The 16,290-nt window shown below is 49.3% G+C and overlaps 1 protein-coding gene across 1 annotated transcript in view; it reads right to left on the reverse strand.

Annotated features, from left to right (window-relative positions):
- Nucleotides 1–16,290, reverse strand: part of PDE3A (phosphodiesterase 3A) — a 228,941-nt gene that overhangs the window by 94,944 nt on the left and 117,707 nt on the right. Inside the window, exon 2 of the mRNA XM_075275946.1 lies at nt 872–922. Coding sequence (XP_075132047.1) covers nt 872–922 — 51 coding nt within the window. The remainder of the gene's footprint in view (nt 1–871; nt 923–16,290) is intronic.

Below are 16,290 nucleotides of genomic sequence, written 5' to 3' on the forward strand. Positions count from 1 at the left end.
TCATCTCCTCCCTGTACACAGAGCATGCTCACTACACTCTCCTATAGAAGTCTATAGGTAATGATCACAGCTCACCTCATCTCCTCAATGTACAGTCACAGAGCATGCTCACTACACTCTACTATAGAGGTCTATAGGTAATGATCACAGCTCACCTCATCTCCTCCCTGTACAGTCACAGAGCATGCTCACTACACTCTACTATAGAAGTCTTTAGGTAATGATCACAGCTCACCTCATCTCCTCAATGTACAGTCACAGAGCATGCTCACTACACTCTACTATAGAGGTCTATAGGTAATGATCACAGCTCACCTCTTCTCCTCCCTGTACACAGAGCATGCTCACTACACTCTCCAGCTCACCTCTTCTCCTCCCTGTACAGTCACAGAGCATGCTCACTACACTCTCCTATAGAAGTCTATAAGTAATGATCACAGATCACCTCTTCTCCTCCGTTTACAGTCACAGAGCATGCTCACTACACTCTCCTATAAAAGTCTATAGGTAATGATCACAGCTGACCTCTTCTCCTCCCTGTACACAGAGCATGCTCCCTACACTCTCCTATAGAAGTCTATAGGTAATGATCACAGCTCACCTCTTCTCCTCCCTGTACACAGAGCATGCTCACTACACTCTCCTATAGAAGTCTTTAGGTAATGATCACAGCTCACCTCTTCTCCTCCCTGTACAGTCACAGAGCATGCTCACTACACTCTCCTATAGAAGTCTATAGGTAATGATCACAGCGAACCTCTTCTCTTTTCTGTACGGGCTACAGTAGTGGTAGTGTTAGATACAGTAGCAGTGGTAGATACAATAGTTGGGCGGATACAATGGTGGCAGGATTGGTGGCTGCAGCACTCACCTGTGAGCCCCTGGAGCTTCTCTTGTAATCCCATTCTGTGTGACCCATTAACTGTAAATAATAGAGAGATGAGTATTAGTGAGGGGTCGCGTGTACCGGACAGCCCGCCCACATATAAGCAACATCTGTAATACTGCACCCGTTGTGAGGGCGGAGGGGGTGTAGCTACAGCTTCTCTCTGACTGTGATAGTACATGCTGTGAGGGGGAGGAGGGGGGTGTAGCTACAGCTTCTCTCTGACTGTGATAGTACATGCTGTGAGGGGGAGGAGGGGGTGTAGCTGCAGCTTCTCTCTGTGTCCCTGACAATGCATGCTGTGAGGGGGAGGAGGGGGTGTAGCTGCAGCTTCTCTCTGACTGTTATAGTACATGCTGTGAGGGGGAGGAGGGGGTGTAGCTGCAGCTTCTCTCTGTGTCCCTGACAATGCATGCTGTGAGGGGGAGGAGGGGGTGTAGCTGCAGCTTCTCTCTGACTGTGATAGTACATGCTGTGAGGGGGAGGAGGGGGTGTAGCTGCAGCTTCTGACTGTGATAGTACATGCTGTGAGGGGGAGGAGGGGGTGTAACTGCAGCTTCTCTCTGACTGTGATAGTACATGCTGTGAGGGGGAGGAGGGGGTGTAGCTGCAGCTTCTGACTGTGATAGTACATGCTGTGAGGGGGAGGAGGGGGTGTAACTGCAGCTTCTCTCTGACTGTGATAGTACATGCTGTGAGGGGGAGGAGGGGGTGTAGCTGCAGCTTCTCTCTGACTGTGATAGTACATGCTGTGAGGGGGAGGAGGGGGTGTAGCTGCAGCTTCTCTCTGTGTCCCTGACAATGCATGCTGTGAGGGGGAGGAGGGGGGTGTAGCTGCAGCTTCTCTCTGACTGTGATAGTACATGCTGTGAGGGGGAGGAGGGGGTGTAGCTGCAGCTTCTCTCTGTGTCCCTGACAATGCATGCTGTGAGGGGGAGGAGGGGGGTGTAGCTGCAGCTTCTCTCTGACTGTGATAGTACATGCTGTGAGGGGGAGGAGGGGGTGTAGCTGCAGCTTCTCTCTGACAGTGATAGTATATGCTGTGAGGGGGAGGAGGGGGTGTAGCTGCAGCTTCTCTCTGACAGTGATAGTACATGCTGTGAGGGGGAGGAGGGGGGTGTAGCTGCAGCTTCTCTCTGTGTCCCTGACAATGCATGCTGTGAGGGGGAGGAGGGGGTGTAGCTGCAGCTTCTCTCTGACTGTGATAGTATATGCTGTGAGGGGGAGGAGGGGGTGTAGCTGCAGCTTCTCTCTGACAGTGATAGTACATGCTGTGAGGGGGAGGAGGGGGGTGTAGCTGCAGCTTCTCTCTGTGTCCCTGACAATGCATGCTGTGAGGGGGAGGAGGGGGTGTAGCTGCAGCTTCTCTCTGACAGTGATAGTACATGCTGTGAGGGGGAGGAGGGGGGTGTAGCTGCAGCTTCTCTCTGTGTCCCTGACAATGCATGCTGTGAGGGGGAGGAGGGGGTGTAGCTGCAGCTTCTCTCTGACTGTGATAGTACATGCTGTGAGGGGGAGGAGAGGGGTGTAGCTGCAGCTTCTCTCTGACTGTGATAGTACATGCTGTGAGGGGGAGGAGGGGGTGTAGCTGCAGCTTCTCTCTGTTTCTTTGATACTGCATGCTGTGAGGGGGAGGAGGGGGTGTAGCTGCAGCTTCTCTCTGACAGTGATAGTATATGCTGTGAGGGGAAGGAGGGGGTGTAGCTGCAGCTTCTCTCTGACAGTGATAGTATATGCTGTGAGGGGGAGGAGGGGGTGTAGCTGCAGCTTCTCTCTGACTGTTATAGTACATGCTGTGAGGGGGAGGAGGGGGTGTAGCTGCAGCTTCTCTCTGTGTCCCTGACAATGCATGCTGTGAGGGGGAGGAGGGGGTGTAGCTGCAGCTTCTCTCTGACTGTGATAGTACATGCTGTGAGGGGGAGGAGGGGGTGTAGCTGCAGCTTCTGACTGTGATAGTACATGCTGTGAGGGGGAGGAGGGGGTGTAACTGCAGCTTCTCTCTGACTGTGATAGTACATGCTGTGAGGGGGAGGAGGGGGTGTAGCTGCAGCTTCTGACTGTGATAGTACATGCTGTGAGGGGGAGGAGGGGGTGTAACTGCAGCTTCTCTCTGACTGTGATAGTACATGCTGTGAGGGGGAGGAGGGGGTGTAGCTGCAGCTTCTCTCTGACTGTGATAGTACATGCTGTGAGGGGGAGGAGGGGGTGTAGCTGCAGCTTCTCTCTGTGTCCCTGACAATGCATGCTGTGAGGGGGAGGAGGGGGGTGTAGCTGCAGCTTCTCTCTGACTGTGATAGTACATGCTGTGAGGGGGAGGAGGGGGTGTAGCTGCAGCTTCTCTCTGTGTCCCTGACAATGCATGCTGTGAGGGGGAGGAGGGGGGTGTAGCTGCAGCTTCTCTCTGACTGTGATAGTACATGCTGTGAGGGGGAGGAGGGGGTGTAGCTGCAGCTTCTCTCTGACAGTGATAGTATATGCTGTGAGGGGGAGGAGGGGGTGTAGCTGCAGCTTCTCTCTGACAGTGATAGTACATGCTGTGAGGGGGAGGAGGGGGGTGTAGCTGCAGCTTCTCTCTGTGTCCCTGACAATGCATGCTGTGAGGGGGAGGAGGGGGTGTAGCTGCAGCTTCTCTCTGTGTCCCTGACAATGCATGCTGTGAGGGGGAGGAGGGGGTGTAGCTGCAGCTTCTCTCTGTGTCCCTGACAATGCATGCTGTGAGGGGGAGGAGGGGGTGTAGCTGCAGCTTCTCTCTGACAGTGATAGTATATGCTGTGAGGGGGAGGAGGGAGTGTAGCTGCAGCTTCTCTCTGACAGTGATAGTATATGCTGTGAGGGGGAGGAGGGGGTGTAGCTGCAGCTTCTCTCTGTTTCTTTGATACTGCATGCTGTGAGGGGGAGGAGGGGGTGTAGCTGCAGCTTCTCTCTGACAGTGATAGTATATGCTGTGAGGGGAAGGAGGGGGTGTAGCTGCAGCTTCTCTCTGACAGTGATAGTATATGCTGTGAGGGGGAGGAGGGGGTGTAGCTGCAGCTTCTCTCTGACAGTGATAGTATATGCTGTGAGGGGGAGGAGGGGGTGTAGCTGCAGCTTCTCTCTGACAGTGATAGTATATGCTGTGAGGGGGAGGAGGGGGTGTAGCTGCAGCTTCTCTCTGACAGTGATAGTATATGCTGTGAGGGGGAGGAGGGGGTGTAGCTGCAGCTTCTCTCTGACAGTGATAGTATATGCTGTGAGGGGGAGGAGGGAGTGTAGCTGCAGCTTCTCTCTGACAGTGATAGTATATGCTGTGAGGGGGAGGAGGGGGTGTAGCTGCAGCTTCTCTCTGACAGTGATAGTATATGCTGTGAGGGGGAGGAGGGGGTGTAGCTGCAGCTTCTCTCTGACAGTGATAGTATATGCTGTGAGGGGGAGGAGGGGGTGTAGCTGCAGCTTCTCTCTGACAGTGATAGTATATGCTGTGAGGGGGAGGAGGGGGTGTAGCTGCAGCTTCTCTCTGACAGTGATAGTATATGCTGTGAGGGGGAGGAGGGGGTGTAGCTGCAGCTTCTCTCTGTTTCTTTGATACTGCATGCTGTGAGAAAAGTAGGGGAAACAGGAGGAAGCACCGCTATGACATCACACCCAGGAGGCCCCACCCACTCAGCACTGGCGTTCCACTGTTCTTGGTTCATCCAGGGTCGGAAATGCGCCGGTTAAACCCGTGTCCATAGTCTAGTACTTGTGGGCGTCCGTGTACCCAGAAAAAGCCTTTATAACTGTCTCCTCCCTCATTGATGTGGCTACATCTCATCCATACGGTCACACCAGCAGCCACAACATTAGCCATGGACTACCAGCAGGCGGTGTCTGGTCCTTCAGAAATCACGCAGTCACTAGATTTCATGTACTGAACCCCCCACGCTTGCTCTGGAGTTCCCACGGTAACAACATACTAACTCATAGACTTCCTGTCATGTGACTTCTACTTTCATAAATGTGTATTTGAAAATGAGGCCACAAGAAATGAAGCGTTGGGTCCAATTCACACCTCACATGCAGCGCAGAGACCAGAAGTAATCCCTGTGTGGTCGCCCCCTCCGAGGAACAGGCTTTACCAAAAGCTGGTTTATTTCCCTCTTATCTCTATATCCCATGGGGGAGGGGGGGGGGGCACATACTTTCTATATAGCCTAGAACAGAGGAAAGTGGTGGAGAGCAGAAGAGAGCGGCGGAGAGCGGAAGAGAGCGGCGGAGAGCGAGCGGAAGAGAGCGGCGGAGAGCGGAAGAGAGCGGCGGAGAGCGGAAGAGAGCGGCGGAGAGCGAGCGGAAGAGAGCGGCGGAGAGCGGAAGAGAGCCGCGAAGAGCGGAAGAGAACGGCGGAGAGCGGAAGAGAGCGGCAGAGAGCGAGCGGAAGAGAGCGGCGGAGAGCGGCGGAAGAGAGCGGCGGAGAGCGGAAGAGAGCAGCGGAGAGCGAGCAGCGGAGAGCGGAAGAGAGCGGCGGAGAGCGGAAGAGAACGGCGGAGAGCGGAAGAGAGCGGCAGAGAGCATAAGAGAGCGTCAGAGAGCGGAAAAGAGCGGCAGAGAGCGGAAAAGAGCGGCGGAGAGCGGAAGAGAGCAGCAGAGAACCGAAGAGAGCGGCGGAGAGCGGAAGAGAGCGGCAGAGAGTGGCGGAGAGTGGAAGAGAGCGGCAGAGAACGGAAAAGAGCGGAAGAGAGCGGCGGAGAGTGAAAGAGAGCGGCGGAGAACGGAAGAGAGCGGCAGAGAGTAGAAGAGAGCGTCGGAGAGCGAAAGAGCGGCGGAGAACGGAAGAGAGCGGCAGAGAGTAGAAGAGAGCGTAAGAGAGCGTCGGAGAGCGAAAGAGAGCGGCGGAGAATGGAAGAGAGCGGAAGAGAGCGGTGAAGAGCGAAAGAGAGCGGCAGAGAGCGGAAGAGAGTGTTGGAGAGCAGAAGAGAGCGGCGGAGAACAGAAGAGATGTTGGAGAGCAGAAGAGAGCAGCAGAGAGCAGAAGAGAGTGTTGGAGAGCAGAAGAGAGCAGCGGAGAGTAGCAGAGAGTGGCAGAGAGCAGAAGAGAGCGGCGGAGAGCAGAAGAGAGTGGTTAATGTTCACTGCTTGGGGCGGTGCAGCAGGCACTGACCCCTCCTGCCTGGCCCCGCCTCCAGGGATGTCAGAGGTCATGTCACCTGCATTCATCTTTACACAAAACAGAATGATACAATGTAACAACCCCCCCCCCCTCCCCCACTGTATCAGTAAGTAACTGAGAGGGAAATATTTAGAGGTGAGTACAGTCAATGTGCCCGCTAATCCTGCGCCCGCCAGGAGGGGACGCCATACAAATTATTTCAGTCTCTCTGCGGCATTATCACCTGCGACATCAGAGAAAAACTACAGGACAGAGGGGTGCAGCGAAATCTGGAAACAGTACGGCTCATCACTGACATCACGTCTCCAGTCACAGACAGAGCTGCAATCACTATTGCCAAAATTGTGATTGAAGGAGAAACCACAATACAGTGAAAGATGCAAGTAGAGGATATCAGACATGATGTACAGTAACACAGAATACAGACACCAGGTGTGGAGGTAACCGAAGTATAGAAAATGATGCAACAACAGAATTAGAACTGCAGCTCTGAATGCAAATGGAGTATATGGCAGGCTGCAAGGCGTCAGGGTCTGAGGGAGCTGCTTGGGGGTGACAGGGACAAAGGAGGAATGTCAGGGAGAGATTATTAACTAAGCGATTCCCATATCAGAGCGTCAGCGCGACCGCGACATCACAACCGCCAATATTATAACGTATAAATATTTACACAGCGCTGTCTGGAATGTGTCTGCAATACCAGAGCCTCAGACACCAGAGCGCCCCCACTGGCCACTGACAGCATCACATAGCTGAGGAATCCTGTCGGTAGAGATATGTTTCTCCTCTCCTGACATGGCTGATAATAGATAGTAATAGATTGTATTCTCCTGTCCTACAGTCGGCCTCTCCTGACATGGCTGATAACAGATAGTAATAGATTGTATTCCCCTGTCCTACAGTCGGCCTCTCCTCTCCTGACATGGCTGATAACAGATAGTAATAGATTGTATTCTCCTGTCCTACAGTCGGCCTCTCCTCTCCTGACATGGCTGATAACAGATAGTAATAGATTGTATTCCCCTGTCCTACAGTCGGCCTCTCCTGACATGGCTGATAACAGATAGTAATAGATTGTATTCCCCTGTCCTACAGTCGGCCTCTCCTCTCCTGACATGGCTGATAACAGATAGTAATAGATTGTATTCCCCTGTCCTACAGTCGGCCTCTCCCCTCCTGACATGGCTGATAACAGATAGTAATAGATTGTATTCCCCTGTCCTACACTCGGCCTCTCCTGACATGGCTGATAACAGATAGTAATAGATTGTATTCTCCTGTCCTACAGTCGGCCTCTCCTGACATGGCTGATAACAGATAGTAATAGATTGTATTCCCCTGTCCTACAGTCGGCCTCTCCTGACATGGCTGATAACAGATAGTAATAGATTGTATTCTCCTGTCCTACAGTCGGCCTCTTCTCCCCTGACATGGCTGATAACAGATAGTAATAGATTGTATTCCCCTGTCCTACACTCGGCCTCTCCTGACATGGCTGATAACAGATAGTAATAGATTGTATTCTCCTGTCCTACAGTCGGCCTCTCCTCTCCTGACATGGCTGATAACAGATAGTAATAGATTGTATTCCCCTGTCCTACACTCGGCCTCTCCTGACATGGCTGATAACAGATAGTAATAGATTGTATTCTCCTGTCCTACAGTCGGCCTCTTCTCCCCTGACATGGCTGATAACAGATAGTAATAGATTGTATTCCCCTGTCCTACACTCGGCCTCTCCTGACATGGCTGATAACAGATAGTAATAGATTGTATTCCTCTGTCCTACAGTCGGCCTCTCCTCTCCTGACATGGCTGATAACAGATAGTAATAGATTGTATTCCCGTCCTACAGTCGGCCTCTCCTCTCCTGACATGGCTGATAACAGATAGTAATAGATTGTATTCTTCTGTCCTACAGTCGGCCTCTCCTGACATGGCTGATAACAGATAGTAATAGATTGTATTCCCCTGTCCTACAGTCGGCCTCTTCTCCCCTGACATGGCTGATAACAGATAGTAATAGATTGTATTCCCCTGTCCTACAGTCGGCCTCTCCTGACATGGCTGATAACAGATAGTAATAGATTGTATTCCCCTGTCCTACAGTCGACCTCCTCTCCTGACATGGCTGATAACAGATAGTAATAGATTGTATTCCCCTGTCCTACAGTCGGCCTCTCCTGACATGGCTGATAACAGATAGTAATAGATTGTATTCTCCTGTCCTACAGTCGGCCTCTCCTCTCCTGACATGGCTGATAACAGATAGTAATAGATTGTATTCTCCTGTCCTACAGTCGGCCTCTCCTCTCCTGACATGGCTGATAACAGATAGTAATAGATTGTATTCCCCTGTCCTACAGTCGGCCTCTCCTCTCCTGACATGGCTGATAACAGATAGTAATAGATTGTATTCCCCTGTCCTACAGTCGGTCTCTCCTCTCCTGACATGGCTGATAACAAATAGTAATAGATTGTATTCTCCTGTCCTACAGTCGGCCTCTCCTCTCCTGACATGGCTGATAACAGATAGTAATAGATTGTATTCTCCTGTCCTACAGTCGGCCTCTCCTCTCCTGACATGGCTGATAACAGATAGTAATAGATTGTATTCCCCTGTCCTACAGTCGGCCTCTCCTCTCCTGACATGGCTGATAACAGATAGTAATAGATTGTATTCCCCTGTCCTACAGTCGGTCTCTCCTCTCCTGACATGGCTGATAACAGATAGTAATAGATTGTATTCTCCTGTCCTACAGTCGGCCTCTCCTCTCCTGACATGGCTGATAACAGATAGTAATAGATTGTATTCTCCTGTCCTACAGTCGGCCTCTCCTGACATGGCTGATAACAGATAGTAATAGATTGTATTCCTCTGTCCTACAGTCGGCCTCTCCTCTCCTGACATGGCTGATAACAGATAGTAATAGATTGTATTCCCGTCCTACAGTCGGCCTCTCCTCTCCTGACATGGCTGATAACAGATAGTAATAGATTGTATTCTTCTGTCCTACAGTCGGCCTCTCCTGACATGGCTGATAACAGATAGTAATAGATTGTATTCCCCTGTCCTACAGTCGGCCTCTTCTCCCCTGACATGGCTGATAACAGATAGTAATAGATTGTATTCCCCTGTCCTACAGTCGGCCTCTCCTCTCCTGACATGGCTGATAACAGATAGTAATAGATTGTATTCCCCTGTCCTACAGTCGACCTCCTCTCCTGACATGGCTGATAACAGATAGTAATAGATTGTATTCCCCTGTCCTACAGTCGGCCTCTCCTGACATGGCTGATAACAGATAGTAATAGATTGTATTCCCCAGTCCTACAGTCGGTCTCTCCTCTCCTGACATGGCTGATAACAGATAGTAATAGATTGTATTCTCCTGTCCTACAGTCGGCCTCTCCTCTCCTGACATGGCTGATAACAGATAGTAATAGATTGTATTCTCCTGTCCTACAGTCGGTCTCTCCTCTCCTGACATGGCTGATAACAGATAGTAATAGATTGTATTCCCCAGTCCTACAGTCGGTCTCTCCTGACATGGCTGATAACAGATAGTAATAGATTGTATTCCCCAGTCCTACAGTCGGTCTCTCCTCTCCTGACATGGCTGATAACAGATAGTAATAGATTGTATTCTCCTGTCCTACAGTCGGCCTCTCCTCTCCTGACATGGCTGATAACAGATAGTAATAGATTGTATTCTCCTGTCCTACAGTCGGCCTCTCCTCTCCTGACATGGCTGATAACAGATAGTAATAGATTGTATTCTCCTGTCCTACAGTCGGCCTCTCCTCTCCTGACATGGCTGATAACAGATAGTAATAGATTGTATTCCCCTGTCCTACAGTCGGTCTCTCCTCTCCTGACATGGCTGATAACAGATAGTAATAGATTGTATTCTCCTGTCCTACAGTCGGCCTCTCCTCTCCTGACATGGCTGATAACAGATAGTAATAGATTGTATTCTCCTGTCCTACAGTCGGCCTCTCCTCTCCTGACATGGCTGATAACAGATAGTAATAGATTGTATTCTCCTGTCCTACAGTCGGCCTCTCCTCTCCTGACATGACTGATAACAGATAGTAATAGATTGTATTCTCCTGTCCTACAGTCGGCCTCTCCTCTCCTGACATGGCTGATAATAGATAGTAATAGATTGTATTCTCCTGTCCTACAGTCGGCCTCTCCTGACATGGCTGATAACAGATAGTAATAGATTGTATTCCCCTGTCCTACAGTCGGCCTCTCCTCTCCTGACATGGCTGATAACAGATAGTAATAGATTGTATTCCCCTGTCCTACAGTCGGTCTCTCCTCTCCTGACATGGCTGATAACAGATAGTAATAGATTGTATTCTCCTGTCCTACAGTCGGCCTCTCCTCTCCTGACATGACTGATAACAGATAGTAATAGATTGTATTCCCCTGTCCTACAGTCGGCCTCTCCTCTCCTGACATGGCTGATAACAGATAGTAATAGATTGTATTCTCCTGTCCTACAGTCGGCCTCTCCTCTCCTGGCATGGCTGATAACAGATAGTAATAGATTGTATTCTCCTGTCCTACAGTCGGCCTCTCCTCTCCTGACATGGCTGATAACAGATAGTAATAGATTGTATTCCCCTGTCCTACAGTCGGCCTCTCCTCTCCTGACATGGCTGATAACAGATAGTAATAGATTGTATTCCCCTGTCCTACAGTCGGCCTCTCCTCTCCTGACATGGCTGATAACAGATAGTAATAGATTGTATTCTCCTGTCCTACAGTCGGCCTCTCCTCTCCTGGCATGGCTGATAACAGATAGTAATAGATTGTATTCTCCTGTCCTACAGTCGGCCTCTCCTCTCCTGACATGGCTGATAACAGATAGTAATAGATTGTATTCTCCTGTCCTACAGTCGGCCTCTCCTCTCCTGACATGGCTGATAACAGATAGTAACAGATTGTATTCTCCTGTCCTACAGTCGGCCTCTCCTCTCCTGACATGGCTGATAACAGATAGTAATAGATTGTATTCCCCTGTCCTACAGTCGGCCTCTCCTCTCCTGACATGGCTGATAACAGATAGTAATAGATTGTATTCTCCTGTCCTACAGTCGGCCTCTCCTCTCCTGACATGGCTGATAACAGATAGTAATAGATTGTATTCCCCTGTCCTACAGTCGGCCTCTCCTGACATGGCTGATAACAGATAGTAATAGATTGTATTCTCCTGTCCTACAGTCGGCCTCTCCTCTCCTGACCTGGCTGATAACAGATAGTAATAGATTGTATTCCCCTGTCCTACAGTCGGCCTCTCCTGACATGGCTGATAACAGATAGTAAAAGATTGTATTCTCCTGTCCTACAGTCGGCCTCTCCTCTCCTGACCTGGCTGATAACAGATAGTAATAGATTGTATTCCCCTGTCCTACAGTCGGCCTCTCCTGACATGGCTGATAACAGATAGTAATAGATTGTATTCCCCTGTCCTACAGTCGGCCTCTCCTCCCCTGACATGGCTGATAACAGATAGTAATAGATTGTATTCTCCTGTCCTACAGTCGGCCTCTCCTGACATGGCTGATAACAGATAGTAATAGATTGTATTCTCCTGTCCTACAGTCGGCCTCTCCTCTCCTGACATGGCTGATAACAGATAGTAATAGATTGTATTCCCCTGTCCTACAGTCGGCCTCTCCCCTCCTGACATGGCTGATAACAGATAGTAATAGATTGTATTCCCCTGTCCTACAGTCGGCCTCTCCTCTCCTGACATGGCTGATAACAGATAGTAATAGATTGTATTCCCCTGTCCTACAGTCGGCCTCTCCTGACATGGCTGATACCAGATAGTAATAGATTGTATTCTCCTGTCCTACAGTCGGCCTCTCCTCTCCTGACATGGCTGATAACAGATAGTAATAGATTGTATTCTCCTGTCCTACAGTCGGCCTCTCCTGACATGGCTGATAACAGATAGTAATAGATTGTATTCCCCTGTCCTACAGTCGGCCTCTCCTGACATGGCTGATAACAGATAGTAATAGATTGTATTCCCCTGTCCTACAGTCGGCCTCTCCCCTCCTGACATGGCTGATAACAGATAGTAATAGATTGTATTCCCCTGTCCTACAGTCGGCCTCTCCTCTCCTGACATGGCTGATAACAGATAGTAATAGATTGTATTCCCCTGTCCTACAGTCGGCCTCTCCTCTCCTGACATGGCTGATAACAGATAGTAATAGATTGTATTCTCCTGTCCTACAGTCGGCCTCTCCTCTCCTGACATGGCTGATAACAGATAGTAATAGATTGTATTCTCCTGTCCTACAGTCAGCCTCTCCTGACATGGCTGATAACAGATAGTAATAGATTGTATTCTCCTGTCCTACAGTCGGCCTCTCCTCTCCTGACATGGCTGATAACAGATAGTAATAGATTGTATTCTCCTGTCCTACAGTCGGCCTCTCCTGACATGGCTGATAACAGATAGTAATAGATTGTATTCCCCTGTCCTACAGTCGGCCTCTCCTCTCCTGACATGGCTGATAACAGATAGTAATAGATTGTATTCTCCTGTCCTACAGTCAGCCTCTCCTGACATGGCTGATAACAGATAGTAATAGATTGTATTCTCCTGTCCTACAGTCGGCCTCTCCTCTATCTCTCTGTGACAGTCGGTCAGTGTTTGTATATTTTGTGTTCTGTGTGTACATCGCCATGGAATGAATGGTGCTATATATATATATATAAATAAACAATAATAACAATAAACCTGAAGTGACCCTGAGCAGTGCAGATTTGGCTGTAACTAGAGATTTGTTAGTAGCCGGCTCACCCTCTCTTTGCTGTTATACTGTGTTTTAGCAGAATTATGATTTTAGCTTTGGATGTGACTGGAGTAGAAGGTTTATCAGTAGAATTGTGACTACAGCTCTTGATAAGATGATGTAGAATAAGAGTACTGTGAGTGCAGCTTTGGATGTGACTGGAGTATATGTTTCATCAGTTTAATATAATGGGGACAAGAACATATAAGACAATATCAGCCTGGCCTTAAAGGAATACACACTCTATAACCCTGGGGGTTCACAGATTTTGTCATGTTGGGTTACTATGGACACAAGTCAGCTGTATCTGCTCCTCACGAGATCTCACGTCATTTGTTTCAGAAAATAAATTTTAAAATAAAGTAATTAAATTTCAGAAAAGTAGAAGTAATGTAAGGTGCGCGGTGGTGCGGTACAACAAACAGCGATGGCGGCTAATAGTAATACGCAAAGCGCGAACGTCTACGCTGCTTCTATGTTTGGAACAGTTGGCCGTGCACGTAGTGAGCGGCTAATTGAGAAGGTGACGTCACCGGGGTGATTTATGAGGAGCGCGGACCATGTTTAGATTAGGGAGAATTTACTAAAAGAGGCCAAAGTAAACTCCGGCGGACTCTGCTTAAAATTCACTTGTTTATAAAACTGACATTGAGCACAGCGATTAGATATAAACAGAGCAGGAGAGCGAAACGGCAAGAAACAGGAGGAGATACAATGTGACTGTCCCCAGTGTGATTACAGGTGGAGATACAATGTGACTGTCCCCAGTGTGATTACAGGTGGAGATACAATGTGACTGTCCCCAGTGTGATTACAGGTGGAGATACAATGTGACTGTCCCCAGTGTGATTACAGGTGGAGATACAATGTGACTGTCCCCGGTGTAATTACAGGAGGAGATACAATGTGACTGTCCCCGGTGTGATTACAGGTGGAGATACAATGTGACTGTCCCCAGTGTGATTACAGGAGGAGATACAATGTGACTGTCCCCAGTGTGATTACAGGAGGAGATACAATGTGACTGTCCCCAGTGTGATTACAGGAGGAGATACAATGTGACTGTCCCCAGTGTAATTACAGGAGGAGATACAATGTGACTGTCCCCGGTGTGATTACAGGAGGAGATACAATGTGACTGTCCCCAGTGTGATTACAGGAGGAGATACAATGTGACTGTCCCCAGTGTGATTACAGGTGGAGATACAATGTGACTGTCCCCGGTGTAATTACAGGAGGAGATACAATGTGACTGTCCCCGGTGTGATTACAGGTGGAGATACAATGTGACTGTCCCCAGTGTGATTACAGGAGGAGATACAATGTGACTGTCCCCAGTGTGATTACAGGAGGAGATACAATGTGACTGTCCCCAGTGTGATTACAGGAGGAGATACAATGTGACTGTCCCCAGTGTGATTACAGGAGGAGATACAATGTGACTGTCCCCGGTGTGATTACAGGAGGAGATACAATGTGACTGTCCCCAGTGTGATTACAGGTGGAGATACAATGTGACTGTCCCCGGTGTGATTACAGGAGGAGATACAATGTGACTGTCCCCGGTGTGATTACAGGAGGAGATACAATGTGACTGTCCCCGGTGTGATTACAGGAGGAGATACAATGTGACTGTCCCCAGTGTGATTACAGGAGGAGATACAATGTGACTGTCCCCAGTGTGATTACAGGAGGAGATACAATGTGACTGTCCCCAGTGTGATTACAGGAGGAGATACAATGTGACTGTCCCCGGTGTGATTACAGGAGGAGATACAATGTGACTGTCCCCGGTGTGATTACAGGAGGAGATACAATGTGACTGTCCCCAGTGTGATTACAGGAGGAGATACAATGTGACTGTCCCCAGTGTGATTACAGGAGGAGATACAATGTGACTGTCCCCGGTGTGATTACAGGAGGAGATACAATGTGACTGTCCCCGGTGTGATTACAGGAGGAGATACAATGTGACTGTCCCCAGTGTGATTACAGGAGGAGATACAATGTGACGGTCCCCAGTGTGATTACAGGAGGAGATACAATGTGACTGTCCCCGGTGTGATTACAGGAGGAGATACAATGTGACTGTCCCCGGTGTGATTACAGGAGGAGATACAATGTGACTGTCCCCAGTGTGATTACAGGAGGAGATACAATGTGACTGTCCCCAGTGTGATTACAGGAGGAGATACAATGTGACTGTCCCCAGTGTGATTACAGGAGGAGATACAATGTGACTGTCCCCGGTGTGATTACAGGAGGAGATACAATGTGACTGTCCCCGGTGTGATTACAGGAGGAGATACAATGTGACTGTCCCCAGTGTGATTACAGGAGGAGATACAATGTGACGGTCCCCAGTGTGATTACAGGAGGAGATACAATGTGACTGTCCCCGGTGTAATTACAGGAGGAGATACAATGTGACTGTCCCCGGTGTAATTACAGGAGGAGATACAATGTGACTGTCCCCAGTGTGATTACAGGAGGAGATACAATGTGACTATCCGCGGTGTAATTACAGGAGGAGATACAATGTGACTGTCCCCAGTGTGATTACAGGAGGAGATACAATGTGACTGTCCGCGGTGTAATTACAGGAGGAGATACAATGTGACTGTCCCCAGTGTGATTACAGGAGGAGATACAATGTGACTGTCCCCCGTGTGATTACAGGTGGAGATACAATGTGACTGTCCCCAGTGTGATTACAGGAGGAGATACAATGTGACTGTCCCCGGTGTGATTACAGGAGGAGATACAATGTGACTGTCTGGGGACAGTGTAATTACAGGAGGAGATACAATGTGACTGTCCCCAGTGTGATTACAGGAGGAGATACAATGTGACTGTCCCCGGTGTGATTACAGGAGGAGATACAATGTGACTGTCCCCGGTGTGATTACAGGAGGAGATACAATGTGACTGTCCCCAGTGTGATTACAGGAGGAGATACAATGTGACTGTCCCCGGTGTAATTACAGGAGGAGATACAATGTGACTGTCCCCGGTGTGATTACAGGTGGAGATACAATGTGACGGTCCCCAGTGTGATTACAGGAGGAGATACAATGTGACTGTCCCCAGTGTGATTACAGGAGGAGATACAATGTGACTGTCCCCAGTGTGATTACAGGAAGACATACAATGTGACTGTCCCCAGTGTGATTACAGGAGGAGATACAATGTGACTGTCCCCAGTGTGATTACAGGTGGAGATACAATGTGACTGTCCCCAGTGTGATTACAGGTGGAGATACAATGTGACTGTCCCCGGTGTAATTACAGGAGGAGATACAATGTGACTGTCCCCGGTGTGATTACAGGTGGAGATACAATGTGACTGTCCCCGGTGTGATTACAGGTGGAGATACAATGTGACTGTCCCCAGTGTAATTACAGGAGGAGATACAATGTGACTGTCCCCGGTGTGATTACAGGAGGAGATACAATG

Source organism: Leptodactylus fuscus, chromosome 5 (assembly GCF_031893055.1).
Source record: "Leptodactylus fuscus isolate aLepFus1 chromosome 5, aLepFus1.hap2, whole genome shotgun sequence".
NCBI classification, from domain to species: domain Eukaryota; kingdom Metazoa; phylum Chordata; class Amphibia; order Anura; family Leptodactylidae; genus Leptodactylus; species Leptodactylus fuscus.